The sequence below is a fragment of the Vanellus vanellus genome, assembly GCF_965231255.1.
Source record: "Vanellus vanellus genome assembly, chromosome: Z".
Classification (NCBI taxonomy): Eukaryota; Metazoa; Chordata; class Aves; order Charadriiformes; family Charadriidae; genus Vanellus; species Vanellus vanellus.
The window spans coordinates 1,878,389-1,895,145 of NC_138908.1; the positions used below are offsets into that span (position 1 = coordinate 1,878,389).

Consider the following 16,757-nt stretch of genomic DNA (forward strand, 5'->3'; position numbering starts at 1 on the left):
TGTTAAAATAGATCTGGTTTTGGTTTTTTGTTTGGGATTTTTTTACTTACTTGCTTAATGAATGCTTAGTCATTGTCAGGTTGCAATAAAAGTGTTAATATCCCAAAAAGGGAGATTAATACCAATTTCACAAGTGTTCTCACTCTAGGGGAACATGCTTTGGAAGCATCTTTTTTTCTTCCCCTAGTCCCTTTATGTTTATCTTAAATTGATAGAATTTAAGGGGCTACAGATTCACTTACTCCAATTTGAAATGCATAAAATAGTTTACCATGCCTCAATTCCCCATTCATTAATAGTGTGGTAGAATAAGACCTTCAAGTAGTGACAACTCAGGGCAGAATTCTTCTGCTACATGACAGGTTTGCAGTGCTCTATTAATCAACAGATGACAAGGGATAGTTCACATTAAATTGCATTGGATTTTGTAAACTTTTGGCATAAAGTCCGTTACCTGAATATGGAAAAGTATCTTAAAATTAAAAGAGAAAAGGAGTGGATCATGGACCTTAAAGTACCATGTGCCAACCCGGTTGTTGACAATGACAGACTTATTCCTGAGCTTAATAATGTTATTAAATAAATTAGTTCCCTTTACCATAAAGCTGCACATTTATTTAGTGGTGTGGGACGGTCTATTTATAATTTAGTGGTCAGCATAGCTCGGTGTCTGGTTTCCTGTGAAGACAAGTGCCAGCTCCTCTAGAAGCTGCCAGAGCACTGGCGAGGGACAATTCTTCCTCTCAAAGGGTATATTTCTTCTTAAATTTATTTCGTACTGGTTGACAGCTGCCATCGAGCTTAGCATTTTATAATCCATGATTAATTTCTTGATTTTCTTTAAATCTGTTGTAACTAGATGTGTTTTTAATACATGCCGTAACATTTTATCCTTTTACACGGTCTAAGTCCCAACAAGCTACTGGCTTCACAACTTATTTTGTCAATAAGTTAATGACGTATTGCTTTTTAAAACCTTTCTCCCAGAAGGGCCGATGGGAACAGGCATGGCAATACTGCTTTTGAGTCCAGAGAGCTGGTTCAGCTCTAAACAGAGAATGGTTGTGTTGCTCTACACTGCATAACATATTGTAATAATATTATATATAATAAGACGAGACCCTGTCTCCACTACGCAGTGTAGACATGCTCTTAGCTTCCTCAGTAGAAGATTTCTTGAAATAAATTATTTCAAAAGCTTTCTGAAAGATAATCTGTAGTAAACATTCCATGTATTGTTTGTTGGTGTATGTAAAACTTTCGGTACATTAGGGTGGTTGACTTTTCTCTTCTGAAGTTTTGCTAATTTGTCCCCATCGGGTCAAAATTAGCAAGATACTTAATCATAATTTCCACAAATTTTACTGCTTCTGAAACAAAGGCCTCTGAACTGCTATTTTGAGATCAACTCAAGCATTTTTATTAACGATATGTTAATTTCTTACCTTCCAACCCCCTAGTTCAGTAGCTGACTCTGGGAAGTGTGTCATTTCTGTTAACAATTCAGCCACTTCGTTCTTACATTCCTGTAAAAATCTTGAATAATCACCATCTGGTCCTAGTAACTTGTTGCTCTTGATTTTATCAATTTGTCCTGACACCTCAATCTCTGCCAGTGCTGCTGCTCCTCTATTGTCTAATAAGATTAAGTCTAGGCTGTGCCACTCCTCAACAATATCAACGAAGAAAAACACTACAAAGAAATGGCTTTCCTTTCCTGAAGTGGCTTTTTTCAAACAGATCCTTTATTTTTTCACAGAACTGCTCAGTCTGGTGGACTGAATTTTTAAGTGGTATACTTATAAGTTTTCCTATTTGTTTTTATGACTATTGCTACTGGCTGTTTAGCTTCTCCTTTTTATCCCTCTTGATTTTACAAGCACTTCCTTCATATTTCTTTGTCTATTTTTAATTCGGTGTTGAATGTAGAACAGTTGCCTGTTTTCTCCCCTGTGTTCTTCTACTCCCACTGTTCTCTCAGTTCACTTTTTGCCTTATTTCTTGTTTATCAGATGTTCACTGTTCATTCTCCATTCACATTCCACTTTCACACTATATTATTCTTTCTTTAGCTACCCTTGTCTCCTTTTCTTACTCTGTATTTCACCTTTCTTTTTCTACATTAGTTTTAAGTGCGTACCAAAGATGATACCAATAACCCATACCACGGGTTGGGGAGAAAATTAAATTAAAAGAAGGAAGGTAATAAAATAAAGATGGATGGAAGGGGAGGGATTCCACTGATTCTGCCATCCCAGTGCCGTCTGTAAGGAGAAAACGATGCACTGCAAGATACACTTTACTCTTCTTATTTAAGTTTATTTCCATTGTTTTGACTTGCATCGTCCTTTTTTTTAAACTACTCAGTGTATTTTGGTGTTACAACAATAATGTTTAAATTATTTCCTCCCAAGGATCTTGAATTGTAGTCGCTCCTTGACCATTACTGACAATGAAAATTAATATTATGCAGCAGGAGTTACTGTTTTGTAAACATAAGCATGTTGCGTGTGGTCTTTTATCTGCTCACCATTATTGTGGATTCCTTTTATTTATTAAATAAACAATATGGAGTTATATTTGTTCATATTGTCTAGACTTACGGCTGTTTATAATAACCATCTGGTGACTGGACTGCCGTACAAAACAATAGACAAGTAAACCATCACTGTAATTATGATACAGGTTACATCTTGAATTCCAGCTACACCAAGTTTTTCATGACAAACTTTTTGCTGACAGCAGAAAATGTAAATTGCTGTTACATAAAAAGTTGCCAATTATTTTGCTTCTCAGACAAAGAGTCAAGCTCTTAGACAAAATGGTTGGGCAGAAAGCCATTAACAGTTGGAAGAATAACGGTTCAAAAAATTGATTTATCTTTTTATAAATAACGGCTACGTCCCCAAATGGATTTATAAATTAATTGCTGCCTTATTGGAATAAAAACCTCTTTCTGTGGACATGATTGATATCATCTGTCTAAGTCCTTGTTCTGGACCCCCCTCCTTCTTGGTTAGTATGTCACAGCTGGAGCTTTAATTTACTGATCATATTAACACTGATTAATAACTAACAATAGCTTCTTGCCATGTATCAACAGTCAACCATTACTGAATGGAACTGGGATTGGTCAAACTTGCTGCCAAGTTATTTGGGACTGAATCAGATGACCTTCAGGGTGCTGCTGGCACACAGGTAATGGGATTTTGGCAAATAATTGCACTTCCCTGTTGTCTTTTTTACTTTGTAATAGTCAATACACAAGGATTTTACTGGTGAAATTTATAAAGTAAATTATATGTTTATTTTTAAATATGCAATTTTAAAATGGAGCTGCATACTGTCTAGTGTATTTGGTTCATACGAGGGTGGTTTTCAGTTCCTATTTTGAGGAACCCAATATGTTCTTTCTGTATGAGACCTGAATGTATGTTGATATTACCTTTAAATAGTGCTTAAAAAGAAATTAGTACCTTTTGCAAACCTATACTGCTCAGGGAGTTTTCAGCTGTATAGCACAGAATTTAAGGGCTGTTTACTCAAGTTGCAGTGAATCTTAAATTCAGTTGGGGGTATGACAAGTATAGCTAGAAATAGAAAATGTTTTCTGAATAGTTTTTAAGTAATGGAACTTACTTTAATATTTTAACACTGGTTTACTTGTAAAATTTAACTGCTTAATTGATAAGCAGAAATATTTAATGCAGAATTGATACTTGTTAAATTCAGAAATAGCAATTTGTTGAATTCAGAAAATTGTAGGTAAAAAAAAGTCGGCATTTTTCTAAAATATTTGCCATTTATATCCTTGTGAAAACTAGAAAACTTACATGTTGCAAACTAAGAGGTTTTACATTCACTTCTTAATTCTGAATCCTGATGACATCTAATACGGTCATATCATTCATCTTTTAAACTGAACTGTTTTTCTATTTAGAAACTGAAGTGACAATTTCAAAAGTGTGTGAATTTGCATGTCAAAAATGTTTTTATGGGTTTTATTCAATTCTCTCAGTTTATCCCTAGCAGTCTTAAACATTTAATTCTTCCTTCATTTCATATAGAAAATATTTGTAAAGTCTATTTCTTGTCTTCTTTCTTAACTTTGCTGCAATTAATTCTTTCCCCACCCAAATTGTTATTTTCCTAAATTTTAATGCAATTGCACAAAAATTGATGCTGGCAAAAATGTGCCATTCAGTTCTCTTCTTGATGTCCTCTGTTACCCACTAGCAGACGGAATACAGGGCTTCATGGACTTTTTGGTCTGTACCAATAGTCATTTTTGTGTTAAATAGCTGAGACAATTCGGTACTAATTTTTTTTTTCTTTGATAGTTCTCCTGCTGATTGCTAACACTTGTCCTTCATTAAAAATGAAGTAGTTTGCCCTTTTAAAGGAGATTCTAGTAAAAAGTCTTAGACTCAAGCTGGTTCTTGAACTTCCCTTCATGTTGATGTCATCAATATGAGCCAAAGGGAGCAGAGAGGACTGCTGTGATCTGCAGAGGGAACATTTTCTGTGGACATTTCATCTTCTCTGATATCTTGAAACACATTGCATTTTTCTTTTGATCTCTTTACAGAGTTTAGAAAGAAGTCATGTAAACGCTTTCTCTGTCCTCTGTATTTCACGCCTTTGTCATATCATCTATTGTTGCATCTTTTTTTCTTTTTGTATTATAAAGTGCCCTAATTGTTGTCATCCTTCCTAATTTGAAAATGTCTCCATTCATTGTCTTCTACATGATATGGAAATTCTCATCTAGAAGTGACATTATGCAAGCCATTAATGATTAGCTCATGGATTTATTATTTAAACTACTCTTCTCTACTTTACAGAGCAACAGATCCTTTAAACCCATTGTGATCATTCAGTAGAATTGCTAACCCAGTATCTGCCATAGCAACCAGCATCTCCAACACAGCTTGTCTTCACATCACTTAACTTTTAGCATAGCTAAAGTATTTTTGCTCATGTTTTCCAACTGGCTAGGCCAATTGGAGCTGGTCTTGTAGCTACTCAGTAAGCTTTGCAATGACTCAAGTGAGCCCTATGATTCGGTGATTCTTCATGCTCCTTCCAAAAATTTCATAAATCTCAGCCTTACACACTCTCAAGAGTTAAGGTCCAAGCTGAATGGGGGTGTGATTATTTTGACCTGTTCATGATGGATCCATTCTGTTCCTACTGTTTGCCTCCTGACATCAGTTAAACAAAACTAAGGGCGGTAAAGGCTCAGAATAACCAGTTTATAAAGTGGAGTGCCAAATACTTTGATTACTCCTTTCTTTAACACATGCTAAAGCTTTCCGTTATCAGTTACTTCTGGGCAGGCAAAAACATTTTTACCTGTTCACAGTGATATTACAGTCTATTTCATAGAATCATAGAATCATTTAGGTTGGAAAAGACCTTTAAGATCATTGAGTCCAAGCGTTAACCTAGCACCTGGTCCACCACTAAGCTATGTTCCTAAACACCACATCTACATGTGGCCTTGTTGAACCGCACACCGCTGCCCTCCGCCCATCGACGCAGCCTGTCCAGACCCCTCTGTAGAGCCTTCCTACCCTCCCGCAGACCAACGCTCCCGCCCAACTCGGTGTCGTCTGCGAACTTACTGAGGGTGCGCTCGATGCCCTCGTCTGGGTCCTTGATAAAGATATTAAACACAACCGGCCCCGGCACCGAGCCCTGGGGGACATCACTTGTGACCGGCCCCCAAATGGAGTTAACTCCAGTCACCAGCACTCTCTGGGCACGGCCGTCCAGACAGTTTTTCACCCAGCCAACCATACGCCCATCCGAGCTATGAGCAGCAGTTTCTCCAGGAGAATGCTGTGGGAAACGGTGTCAAAGGCTTTACTAGAGTCTGGGTAGACAACATCCACTGCCTTTCCCTCATCCACTAAGCGGGTCACCTTGTCATAGCAGGAGATCAGGCTAGTCAAGCAGGACCTTTTTTTTTATATTTAAAGAGAAATACTCTCTGTTGCATACTAAGTAAAATAAGTATGCTCTGCTCTCTCTTTGGTGGAAAAAAAGTAAAAATGCTTAGGGGACTCATTTACAAGGGAAATGCTCCCCTAACCTAGTTAATGACTGAGTTAGGTGGGAGGGGGTTATGGGAGCATTGTCCCCGAGCCAGCAAGTGGTAGGCAAATTAATTGGTTGGTGGTTAGGGGAAAGTAAAAGGCTTTTAGGACTGGTTAAAAAGGGAATGAATTGTTGTGTACTACTCATTGTTGGCTCTACACGAGCGTGTGAATCTAATCCAGCCATTCCTATGATCCTCAAAATAAAAGTGTATAGGAAGTTTTTCTAATGAAAGATGTGGATGGTTAGTGATATTATTTTATTTCAAGGTTATCAAATATAGAAGGCTATCAGGAAAAGCCTATTAAAGTCGAGCAGTAAGCAGTAATATAGAAAATTTAGTGTTCATCCCTATTTACAGTTCATACGTTTAGAATCTGTAAAGAAGGTTTCCTTACAGGAAGAAAAGGGATGTAGAGGTGAATTTCTTTCCTTTCTGATTTTATCTCTTATTCTTTTTTGGTTTTTTACATATAGTTTCAGCTCTAAGAATAAAAGTTAAAACAGACTTTTGAATTATACTTGAAATAATATCTTCTAATAATAGGCCCATCAGCAGTCAGCTAATTTACAGTACTTGATTTACCCAAGTTTTAAAAAGTGTCCTGCATACTTACACAGAGAGCTGCTGCTTTTTCAAGTCTGGTCTCTCACTTGTACATCCTTAGATATTTGAGTACCAAATGGGAATTCCTTATCTCTAATGCGTATATTAAGACATGAAGACCATGTGCTTTTAGTTATTGTTTAATTCATGTGCATCTCAACTTTTATTCGCTGTCCTGCTCGTAAAGGAAAAATTGTTATGGTCTGGCTGAGTCAGCATGTTGAGACTGTTTCTGCAGATCGTTGTATCAACTCTGATCTCTTCTTTTAACTGTCTGGCCACTACCTCTGAGCCTATTATCGCATTTGTAAATACTTCAGTGACTGTGGTGAATTGACCCCAGCCAGCAGCTAAGTGTCCGTATAGCTGGTCGCTCACTGCCCCCACAACGTGATGGGGGAGAGAACCGCAAGAGCAAAGGTGAGAAAACTCGTGGGTCAAGATAAAGATAGTTTAACAAGTGAAGCACAAGGAAAGCAAAATGAGGAATTCATTCACCACTTCCCACGGGCAGGCACATGTCCAGCCGTGTCCTGGGCAGCGAGGCTCCATCACCTGTAGCCATTACTTGGCAAGGCAAATGCCGTAACCCCAAACATCCCCCCTGCCTCCTCCTCTCCCCACCTTTTATTGCTGAGCACAACGTTTGCATGGCGTGGAACGTGCCTTTGGCCATTTTGGGTTGGCCGTGTCCCCTCCCAGCTCCCTGCACACCCCCAGCCCTCTTGCTGGGGGGCAGAGTGGGAGAAAGAAGCAGTACTGCTCAGCAGCAGCCAAAAAGCTGGTGTGCCATCAACACTGAGGCACAAAGCCAGAGCGCGGTACCTACACTACCCTTCTTGTTTATGTACTCTCCTTTATACTGATACATAAGTTAAATACTTTCTGATCGCTTCTTTTCAGAGAAGTATCTCATCAACTTGCACATAGTTACAAGATGCTAATATTTTGCTGGGGTTTGAGATGTGACCTTCCTTCTGCAGTTTGACAGGACTTTCTGGCGCATTCAATACACTCTATAATTATTCAATACTCACTATAATTATGAGAAACAACCGAGACGTTATTGTAACACATGAAGCCATTCCCCAACATTGCAGTTCTGAGGAGGAGCGGCCGGGTTGCCCTCCTCTGCGCTTAGGGAAGTTTCAGGGCGCACTGGTGCCAGTGCGGGGCAATACATCGTGATTTGGTTGGAACGATGTGGGGGTGCGTGCGCGAGCAGGAGCACTCTGGGAGATACAGGAACAGAGAACTCATGACTGGTAAAGCCAACAACAATCAGGTACAACATCTGAAGAATATGAAGCCTAACAACATAATAACTGAGAGGGGAATATGTTGGTTTACCATCAGCGCATCAGGTGAGAAACGGTACCAAGTTAGAAAAATTATCCAAGTTAAAACCATATTTGTTCAAGTGGTTAAGAACTGCCATGGAAAAGGTCTAGACTGGAAATCAGAAGATGGCTTCCAAGAGATAAACAGTGTAGCTCAGGAAGAGTTTTCCAGAAAGTGTTTGCATGGTGATATGAGCATAAGTACTTTTAAATAGAAACAGGATAGACCGAGTGGTTTACTGCCAGTCATGTGTTCCTTTGATAACTGTTCTCTACTGCACAGCAGCTTCTCAAAGCAGAGCAGAAAACCTGGAACTGATTGTGTATTAGCTTAAAGGAAAGTATAAAAAATTAATGTTTGTTTTCTACTAAAACTGGATAAAATACGTAGGCTTTCTAGTAATGTTGGCTGCGATATAGGCACAAATTTCACATACTTAGGACTCCAGAATTTTTCTTAACATAGTTCAGACTGCATTCCATCTGACAAACGACTGGGTTGTTTGCAAGTTGAACTGTTTTTTAGGAAAGTAAAGACTATCCGTGGCAGCACAGGGCTGCCCTAGGATTAAGAAGTTCCCTTTATGCTGTGGAACCTGGTCTTGTGCCTTGTATTTCTCTTTTTTAAAATCCTTTTGCCTGTATCAGAGGAGGACTGTCTGCGTGCCTTTTGCAAATAAATTTGTAAATATAGCTGTGGCATTTTTTTTCCCTGTACTAGGGTTAGGTGATAAAATTATATGTTTTGCCATTGATTAAGCTTAATAAAACTGAAATTAAGTCAAAAATTCTTGTTTAGAATTTTGAATGATGGCAGGGCAAAATCTGCATAGCTCTTGTATATTCTAGTGGATACACAGACACCATCTGTTGAGAATGGTAGCCATATGGTGAACTATTTATAGAAAATGTTTATATTCATTGTGTTGTTGATTATCTAGATATCCAGAAAATGCTCTTTTAAAATCCAGTTTATCAACACATGGAAAAATGTATTATGTAGTTTTGAAATTGAAAAGCATGTCAGCAAACTGCATGTGCTTTGTTGTCTGTGAAAGATTATTTTTATGCAACTCTACAAAAGCCGGAGTCTGAGAAATGAGTGAAAATGCCCAGGGTATGAAAAGGTAGGACGTTCTCTAACAATTTTCTTCGTAGCAGAAACAAATGGTGGAAGAGCAGTTACTGGCATGATGCCAGGAGAGAGACCGTATCTGCATGGCAGAGGATGCCAGTGTTACGTCTAGTGTACTTGTGGATGTGTTAGTCAGTCCTTCTTCTAAACTGCAGATGCTCCGAGACCTTTTGTATGCAAGTTGCTGGATATTGGAAATCCGTATTGTTGTTACGGCTACAAGTCAACTATTAATGATGTGTTGGTGAAGAGCTGGGATGCCATTAATACTGCAGTAATCGCCACCTGCTTGGTGAGATTATAATGGATGCTCTTATAATGCATGTGAGAAAAGGCTTTCTAAAACGCACGGGAGGCTATGAAAGACAGTATTCCATTGTCCCTGTTTCAAAAGAAGCAGGTTGAAGATATTAATTCATTATTACACGTGTCTTGGTTGATCAGAGAGTCAGGTTTAGACCCTAGTGCTGGATGTACCAAAAAAAAGCCGCTGGGATTTTGAGGAAAATCTGATTTTTGACCTTTCTGGATAAGCAAGGACCCTTTTCCATAAATGAGTTGGTCAATAACAAGGTATATGTCACATCCGTCAACATAAGGATTATCTTCCATCTGCTTATCCTCTTCTGACATAGCTAATGAAACTGTACTCTGACCTTAAAGGATCTGTCAGAAGTCGGCTTAGTTCCCTGCCCGGCAGTTTCACAGCGTTGGTGGCAGAATGTAGATTGGTAAGCAATAGGGAAGACGGTGCCCTGTGGTACATGCTGTTTGAATGCCACTCCAGCCACTATTATGTATACAGTTGTAGCATGGATTTCACAAGTGAGTGAGGCTAAAGGTGAGACTTCCCGTATGCGGTGCACTTTGGACGTTTCTGGTTGTTAGCGATCTCTCCTGCAGACATGTTGATGAATCCTATGAATAAAACAATACTCGCCAACAACATTCTTCAGCAAAAGATGCTAAAGCAGAAGAGACTGCCATATCCCAGTTAACCTTAGTTGATGTGAGCTCCTTTTTAATGGTTGGAAGTCCTTTATGATGAGGCCTTTGCCTACATAGGGTATGGAAGTACGTACGGATCAGTTGTCTTTGAAGTTACAACTATAAAACTGCTTGAAATAAGGTTTCATTCTAATTTGATGCTATTTCTATTGCTCAAACCTGGCCTTTAGAAAAAGTAAAAAAAAAAAAAAAATTGTATCAGTGATACGTATTTTGCATGCAAAAGTGTATTAATCACAGCTTGTTGGCTGGAGCATAGGCCTGTGAGCTGAAAACCCCATTCTTCAAATAATGTCTCGCTGCGTCTTGCTTTACCCAGTTAAAATTAAGTAGCATTTGTCCACGTTTTTATGTCCTTTGATATGTTTTGATGGGAAAAATGCTAAGTAAATGCAATGTATTAGTGTTAATAGTGCATATATACATTTATTGTTAGGATTCATGTTTCATTGGTTTCTTTAATAGTATATATCTTTTCTTGATACTAGAGATTTTTGTATACTGCAACCACAAATGATTATTTGGAAGTGTGACACTTCAACATTTTATGTCACTGTCTAATTAACCTGGTGATTGGCATCCTGTGACCTGGCTGACTTTCCTTAAAAATAGATACTTCCTTTCATCTGCAAATAATTTGCCTTCCTTTCAACTCCGTCTCACATCCTGTTGCTCACTAAGGATTCTTAAGTGGAGATAATCATGTTTGTTTTCTTATCTGTTCTTTTCTTCTACCTCTGTCCGAGCCTTTCTGACCCAAGTTTTCATTCTTAATAGATATCTAGTGATCATAAGTGCGTACAAAAGCTCTAAATGTGCGTTACTGCATGCAGGGTGCTGAGTACCCTAACTGTACGCACTGGCTTAGCTGCTCATCCCAGCTATAGGCTTTCTTGCTACATCTACAAAGGAAGAGGCTACAAAACACAGCCAACGAGCCAGAAGTCTGTTTTGCCCACCAACCCGTTGTTTCTTCCTTCTGCTTCTTTTAGGTAAGGGACTTTCAACAAAGTGCTAGAAGTGCGGAGTAATTAAACTTCCATTCAGGGATCTCAGTTTCTTTGCAGGCTGTAATGAGCCGAGACATGCAAAGCTACTGTAAGGTAGAGGGGGATGTATTAATACCAAAGTTAAACAGATGGAAAACTTGGTCCTGCGAGTCCACCTTTCAGGTTTCTTCTACGTTGCAAAATTAGTCTGTAGCAAAGCCAAGAGTAGAACCTAACTCTTTTGACTAAATTTTAAGATGCAAAGCTACCATATAGTAGCTGATCTGTGGGAACGGTTGATGTGCGTGGTCCCAGGTGACGACCAAGGGGAGATGGCTCAGCTTTAGTTATAGTTAATTGCTTAGTTAATTTGAGTTACCTTGCAGTATTCTTAGAAAGTAGTGGGCCCACTAGTTTTTGTCTGAAGGTGGTGGGGAACAATTGTGTGCTTTCTCTTGACCTGGAAACGTTTGCTGCTGCTACCGCAAAGCAAGTAGTAAGAACCAGTGGCTGCTACTGGGCAGATTGCCGTCCTTCGCAGCTGTAGCCGCTGTCTCTCAGAGCTTTCCCACAAGTTATTGGCTTTCACACGTGACCCTCCTGGATGAACTTCCTCTGTCCTGCCCGGCTTACCCAGAGTCAACAGCTAATTGCTTAAGAAAGGATCATGAGTCCCAAAGACTTTATTGCCTCTTCCCCGGGCCCAGCTGTCAAAGTCAAACTGGCCTTACAGTTTTACTATCGTGATACAATTTTGAAGGTACAGCAGAGTTGGGCAGTTTCACCTGTGCTCTTAATAGGTTCTGTGATGCGAGCAGCCAGTTTGCATAGACACTGATCTGGGGATTTCTGATGCTGACTGATAAACTGGCCCAGAAAAACCGTTTGTTGGGTTTTTTTCCCCCCTGTAAACTTCTTTCTGGGATCTAAGAACACAATCTAGTCTTTGTGAAGAGTGGGAAACCATTATGCATCCTGCATCATGTAGCAAGAGGGAATTCAGGATTGTCATTCTAATAGTTGACACTGGAAAATGTCATTGAAGAAAGCTTTTTTATGTTAGTCTTTAGATTGACAGGTTATGACAAAACTGCATTCATGTTGCTTGAATACATCTTTTGTCTAGTTTTACATGCTTTTTGACTTGTCTAGAAAATGACATATTGAGGTTTTCATTAGCCTTAACCAGGTGTGATTTTCTTTATGGAAGATACCTTGGTAGGACTACAGTTGAAGGCGAATAAACCACTGAAGCTTAGAAAGGCCACGGCCCTTCTTCAGATGGTAGCGATGAATTGAAAGACTCATTAATCAACAACCAAGTCACAGGTGTGATGGCTTTCCTGCAAACTGCCAACAGACTGTGAAAGTCACATCCAACACATGAAACTGTTAAACTAGACACATCTATAAACATTCTTAAACTTTTGTCTTTCCATTGTCGTTGAATAACACAACCCTGGCATGTTTTCATTATTATTTTTTTTTTAAAACAAAAATATTTGTTTGTTTTGCAAGGAATACTATTCAGTTTAGGAAACAAAAGAAAAACCTGATACTGTTTTCATCTTTTGTTCATTTTAATACAATAACAAGTTTGTTTAAGTGGATGCACAGTTTTGATTGCAGTAATAAGTGTAAACAGTTTTAATATTACAAATTTTTGTACACATAAAATAAGCGCAAAAGCTTAACAAAAAAAAATGAATACAGGGATTTTCTACATATAAATGAATGGCCATTTTCTTCATGATTTTCCAGTCTTTTCCTCTAGTGCAAAAATTATCTGGAACAAAGATTCAGTTATGCTGTAGTGCTGCAATGTAGACAGAAAGTCATAAAATGTTTAAAGTGAAATGATTTAGAAGGTTTTATTATTTAATCAACCTGCACTGCATTTTTCACCTGCACTGATGGGAAAAAACCCATAATAAGAAGCCAAAGAATGAAATCTCCATACAATTTTTCCACATCATTCTTCCTTAAACTCTGTGGATCCCCTGGAATGAAGGAGGGTCTAATCAGAGGTCTTACACCTCCCCATTAATTTTTTTCCCCCAGATTATCCTTAAATTGATATACTCCCTGTAGATAAAAATTAATTTTACTCTGTCAAAGAGCAATGAATATGAATTTGCTTGAATTTTTGTATTTGTTAATTCCTTGATCCCCTTAATTCTCATCCTTTTCCAAATGTGGATGCTCAAGATAATAAAAATTCTTCTTTAAAATCGGAAGCAGATGAGAACAGTGTCCCACCTTCATCTGGATGAGGAATTTCTTTATAGAAGTAGTTTGATCTTCTGTTTCCCTCCTTAGCACATCTGTCTTAGTTTTGAACTTCATATCTAGAAGTTAATTTTAATTTGCAATCCGTATTCTCCACTTTTTTATGCCTGGATTGCCAGTTGCAAAGTTATTTTGGTCTTACTCAATTTAATTCGATGGAACTGTATATAGGTGTAATGCCTGCTGGCTCAGCAACACTGTAAGGCACACAAAAAGCAAGACAGCAATGGTGCTGCCTTTATTGATGAAGTAATAATGCGTTATAATAGTGGTATATCAAAAGTGATATCTGCTTTGCCTTTACAAGGCTCTGTAAGCAGATATTTGAATATACCTGTCCTTAAGATATATCTGTAACAGATTTTATCTGATTACTCAGTGTGCTGCTACTGCTTGTTATTGGAGGGCTTGTTAAAGCATATACAGCTGTCATGTCATGTCACCCATTTTAGAAAGAACTGTTGTAATTTCATTTTAATGGCAGTGCATTTTAAAACAGATTTTACTGTTGGGATCAGGGAGAATTGTATTTTGTTTCAAGTTTGACCATAGATTATTGCCTATATTTTTGCCCTTTAACTTTCTGTTGTTGCTTTAACTCAGTAATTAAACACCCCCGCAAAAAAACCACCCTCTAGAATAATACAGAAATGATCCCTTTAATTGTACTAATAAAGACTGTGACAGCTGAATTTAAATACAACCAAACTCTTCCCACTAAAGTGTTAATGAAATTAACAATAAAAAAGTATAATGATTTCTCTTGGGATAATTACATGGGTAATTTAGCAGCACATTTGGATAAAAACTGAAAGCTTTTCTGTGATATATAGTTAAACCTCTGTAAACGGTATATAGAAAATCAAAGGCTTTCTTATTGTCTTTCAAGTACAAAAGAAATCTTAAAAAATGTTCAGTAGCAGCTCCTCTTAAAAAATAGATTTATCTTTCATTTCTTTCATATTTTCAACATCGCATTATTTATTGTTTCATATGGAGTGACTGTCAGATCATGCTATGGAAAGAGCAATTAATGTACTTAGTAGCCTGAAAGTGAATGCATAGGCAATCGGGCGTTCTCTTGCATAGCTCATTGGAAAAATGATTGTTGCGTAAGAAACTTTGATACAATATTTTCAGAATTTTAGCAATAAAGAAAAATGGTGTTTGAATAGTAGATACCTGGATTTGGAGAAGAAATAGTTGACAGTGACCTTACAGGCATTCTATTTCAAAAGAAATAAGCCACAATTTCAACTGTGAGCTGACTTTCCATTAATATAGGCATACGGTATTAAAGATCTTTGGTACCTTGTTGAGTCTTTGCATGCTGGTCATCAGGCACTGTGATTGCCCCATGTACAGAAATCAAGATAATCTGGTAGATGTTCCTTAATTCCTTTTTTTTTTTTTTTTTTTTTTTTGAGAAAACAGATTCTTCTCTGGCATGTGTCTGCTGCACTGAAGCGACTGCCATTGACAGAGGGAAAGGTAGTCCTCCAGTAGGCCAGGCACAGGTTATTTATTACTTTCCTTAGGTCATAGTCACCACCTCAAACTCATCCGGAGACCAAGGGGCTTTCATGATGATCACAGAACATCTGATGAGCATATATGCTGCTCATTAAGTGAATCGATGCTTGCTGCAGGTATCGTTTTTCTAGTTTTATATTATAGCCACGAGCTGAAACAGGTTCGCCAGCTCTCTCCTTCCATGACCCCCGAATGTGGTTTCAGAGAAACAAGCAGAAGTTGCCTATTCAGAATAAATCATACATATGACTCAGACTAAGGCCAAGCTCATTTTTTCAGGTCCAGCCCCAACTCTGCTTGACGTTAGTTGAAGCATCAACCTATATTAAGCAAAGACAAGTGAAAGACACATGATCGAATGTCTTTCAAATATAAATAGCTAGTGCCAACAGCAAATGTCTCTCTCTTCTTTTTCTAATAACCTCCTAAAAAATTCCATGCGTGCCTTGAAGATTAGCAATAACAGAATGGCATTTTATGGGCTTCCAAATGTGAGACCTCTCCATGAAAGGAGTAATTACAATTACTATCAGACAGTAAAAAATTAAACTCTCAAAATTGGGTGTATTAGATGTACAGAGAACAGTTGTAATCACTTTTGCCAATATCTGCAAACAGCCTGACAGTATCTCATGGAGTGAAGGTACATGACAGATAGAACAGCAATTCCCTGGACACTTGTTCTCTGTGTGTCATAAAGAGATCGTTGACCACTGTCTATCTAAATTTCAACCCAAAATTGTCATAGATCAGGGTGATCTGTGACATTCAGATATTTTGAAGTGAGGCTTAAAGGTCATTCTCCAATATCATGCCCCAAACAGAATGGTTTGGTACTAACCGACCTGAGGTAACCAGCTTCGGGCTGTAACTTTCTGAGCAAGATGGATAGTCAGGTGGCAAAAGGTACTGCTTTTCCCTTGTTACTTTTCCACCAGGAAAGGTAGTGAGCCTAGAACAAGGTTTCTGTGATGAGGCTTTCATAGTTTTCGTAGTGTCTTCGTTGTTGCTAAACATTTCTGGTAGAGATTAAGAGACTCTGGGGTCTTAAGACCATGCTTCAGTTTATTTTGCAGCAATGTAAAGGAGTTACTGTAATGCTTTTAGAAATATAAACGTTGTCAGTTTGTTGTTTGCTTTATTTATACTTAGATCAGTGAGGACTGAGTTTCCTTTGCAGAAACTGTGCTTCTTATACCATGATCTTTTAATTCTTCCATCAATTTATTTTAATTGCTTTTGCAAGTGGTTTTCCAGCCCCCCAAAAAAAAAACCCAACAACAACAACAAAAAACATTGCTTATTTCAAAAGAAATCAATCTTATTACTCTCTGTACCTCTAAGAATTATTTTGTTCTTAAAATTCTCAGAAACTCATGTGTGTTCCCTCTGGCCTTGATAAATTGCTGGTTTTAGGTTTTCAGTTTAAGGTCTTCTGACCTTCAGTTTTGAGATGGTACCTAATAACAAATCATCTGCTGAAATTGAGTGATGTGTTTTTTCCTCCTGCAGGATATAGAATTGCATTATAGTACAATCCCTATTGCTTAGTTCTGAGTTGTTCTAGTTTTTATTTCAGCTTCTTTTATTTAATTAGATTATATTAACAACACCTTTATTTATTTATTTGCTGTGCAACCAATCCTTCCACAAAAGTATCCCTTAAAGTGTTGAAATTGTATTTCCCAACTATTTACCACTATATCATTGGACCATTTTATATGAGAATACCTAAAATCATTCTAACTAGTCTA

At 37.9% G+C, this 16,757-nt stretch overlaps 1 protein-coding gene across 1 annotated transcript in view; it reads left to right on the plus strand.

Annotated features, from left to right (window-relative positions):
* The window catches only part of KIAA0825, a gene marked incomplete at both ends in the record, with an annotated part of 215,425 nt that overhangs the window by 99,719 nt on the left and 98,949 nt on the right, over positions 1 to 16,757 (plus strand). The window contains one exon of the mRNA XM_082497577.1: positions 3,104 to 3,198. Within this exon, the coding sequence (XP_082353703.1) occupies positions 3,104 to 3,198 (95 nt within the window). The remainder of the gene's footprint in view (positions 1 to 3,103; positions 3,199 to 16,757) is intronic.